Source organism: Sinocyclocheilus anshuiensis, unplaced genomic scaffold (assembly GCF_001515605.1).
Source record: "Sinocyclocheilus anshuiensis isolate Anshui unplaced genomic scaffold, SAMN03320099.WGS_v1.1 scaffold47, whole genome shotgun sequence".
Classification (NCBI taxonomy): domain Eukaryota; kingdom Metazoa; phylum Chordata; class Actinopteri; order Cypriniformes; family Cyprinidae; genus Sinocyclocheilus; species Sinocyclocheilus anshuiensis.
In genome coordinates this window covers 1508262-1510884 of record NW_015551047.1, presented here as the reverse complement: position 1 = coordinate 1510884, position 2623 = coordinate 1508262, and the positions used below count along the sequence as shown (strand labels likewise).

General features: G+C 32.1%; 1 protein-coding gene across 1 annotated transcript in view; it reads left to right on the top strand.

Moving 5' to 3' along the window:
• LOC107661880 (deoxyhypusine synthase-like) overlaps positions 1 to 1887 on the top strand; it is a 5520-nt gene extending 3633 nt beyond the window's left edge. Inside the window, exons 6-10 of the mRNA XM_016451664.1 lie at positions 595 to 681; positions 772 to 877; positions 947 to 1050; positions 1139 to 1264; positions 1346 to 1887. Of these exons, the coding sequence (XP_016307150.1) occupies positions 595 to 681; positions 772 to 877; positions 947 to 1050; positions 1139 to 1264; positions 1346 to 1441 (519 nt within the window). The 3' untranslated portion in view covers positions 1442 to 1887. The remainder of the gene's footprint in view (positions 1 to 594; positions 682 to 771; positions 878 to 946; positions 1051 to 1138; positions 1265 to 1345) is intronic.
• The last annotated feature ends 736 nt before the right edge of the window (positions 1888 to 2623 follow it).

Below are 2623 nucleotides of genomic sequence, written 5' to 3'. Positions count from 1 at the left end.
TAATTCTTTTATTAAATCGGGGTGTTTAAATATTTGTAAAAATGCCCATTCTGAACCAAATGGTGGTGGAATAAATATTTTATTTTATTTTGGACTAAATGTTGCTGGAACAAAAACAGATGTGAGAAATTTTATTTTATTTTATTTTATTTTATTTTATTTTATTTTATTTGGGTGGTTAAAGACTTATGAAAAATGCCTAATACATACATGCATACATAAAACAAGGTAAAAATATTTTATTTTATTTAATTAAATTAAATTGGGGTGGTTAATTTATATTTATTTATTCATTTTGTAAATATTTGTCAAATTGCCCACACATGTGAAAATGTATTTAATTAATTTATTTATTATTTTTAAAATTTTTTAATTAATTTAATTAAATATATAAAGAAATGTCCATTATTTTTTTATTTTTTTAATAATAATAATTAAAACTTTTTCTTTTTTTTTTTTTCTTTTTTGGTATTTCATTAAGCTTTTTATGATTCTATGAGTGTAATGCATTTAAATTTGTATTTAAATAATTAATTAAATAATTCAAATAATTATTTAATGTGGCCCAGCATTGATTGCTGTTTTTTCCATCAGGGCACACACTGGACACCCTCCAAAATGATCCACAGACTAGGCAAAGAAATCAACAACCCAGACTCTGTGTACTACTGGGCTTATAAGGTAACATTTGAATTGAACACATACAAGTCACCTTGACCTGCGACCTTCCTCAAATTTGAATCTCTTAATGACTGTATGATTGTCTTTCAGAATGACATCCCGGTGTTTAGTCCCGCCCTCACTGACGGCTCATTGGGTGATATGATCTATTTCCACTCATATAAGAACCCTGGCCTGGTGCTTGACATTGTGGAGGGTGAGTTGCTCAAGATGTGATGTGGAGATTATTTGACGGTGGCATTTATGATAATTTTGCATACTTCAGATATTCGGCATCTGAACAGCAAGGCAGTGTTTGCCGAGACCACAGGGATGATCATTCTCGGAGGAGGCCTCGTCAAACATCACATCGCCAACGCTAATCTCATGGTAATCACATGAACCCAAAAAGACACAATCATGTTGAGTCTTAAAATGAAATCAGAAGTGTTTCTCATCTGTTTTTGGTCGCTCTCAGAGGAATGGAGCAGATTTTGCGGTGTTTGTCAACACTGGTCAGGAGTTTGACGGCTCAGATTCCGGCGCTCGGCCAGACGAAGCCATTTCTTGGGGAAAGATCCGCATGGACGCCACACCTGTGAAGGTAAGGTTAAATCTGAATGATATGACATTATACTCTTAGTAATATGATGATCTGGTAACTGTGCTGTTGTGTTTTGTGCAGGTCTACGCTGATGCTTCTATAGTCTTTCCGCTTTTAGTGGCTGAAACGTTTGCACACAACGCCAGCAGGTTGATCAAGGAAAAGAAGAGCGATTGATGCTTTTCTCTTGTGAAACCTATTTAAACGTTTCACCTCTCCTCGCTGTCTTCCCGTTTGCTTGTTTTTCAGTGCAGATGCTTTGAATGCTCTATTTAAATTTATGAAATCATATATAATTATCTATTTAAACATCTTAGTTTCTTATGGTCTTTGTGTGCTTTTGTCTGGCAAAATATGTTCAGAAACAACTTTATTAGATTGAAGTTGCATTCAATTATTTATTAAAGGTTTTTTTTACCAATTTTTTTTTTTTAGTTTACCTGCTATGTTTAATTTTGTACCTCTTTGAGATGGTACAATGTGTATTTTATTGCATTGCATCCTTCAGTGTTAATGCACAACAGCTTGTGCGCTGTTTGTGTGTTTTATTTTAACTTTGTAACTTACATTATTTTATTATTATACTTAAATTGCATGGACAATAAATGAATGATCAACACCTACTGAAATATTGAATAATGTATAATAGAATGTATAATAAAAAAAGGTTTCATTTCTTTTTATTTACTAACACATTATACACACTGCCATTCAAAAGTTAGGGATCAATAAGATTTTTAATGTTTTAAAGGCATGTCTTATGCTTATCCAGGCTGCATTTATTTTATCAAAACTATAGAAAAAAACAGTAATCTTCTGAAATATTATTGCAATTTAAAATAATGGTATTCTATTTTACCATACTTTATAGTCTGAATTTTTAGTATCATTACTTTTCAGTGTCACATGATCCTTCAGAAATCATTCTAATATGCTGATTTATAATCAATGTTGGATACAGTTGTGCTGAACCTGTGATACTTTTTCAGGATTCTTTGATGAATATAAAGTGAAAAAAATAATTAACTATGGGAAACACTATATGTGTGTGTGTGTGTGTGTGACCCTGGAGCACAAAACCAGTCATAAGTAGCACAGGTATATTTGTAGCAATAGCCAAAAAAATATCATGCTTAATCCCTTCTCATTTGAAATGTAACTTAAAGCTTAAAGAGTTAGGAATAAGTACGTACAATTATTTATTTGCCAAAAGGCAGTAATTTTCTTGAAATCTACCAGTTGCGGTTGCTTCCGGGCGAGCGTATCATAACGTAACTACGTGTAAACCTTATTTGGCCGTTTGGAAAACCAGCTATATTTTTCTTGCATTCGAATAATGGATAAACTTGAAACTATAGA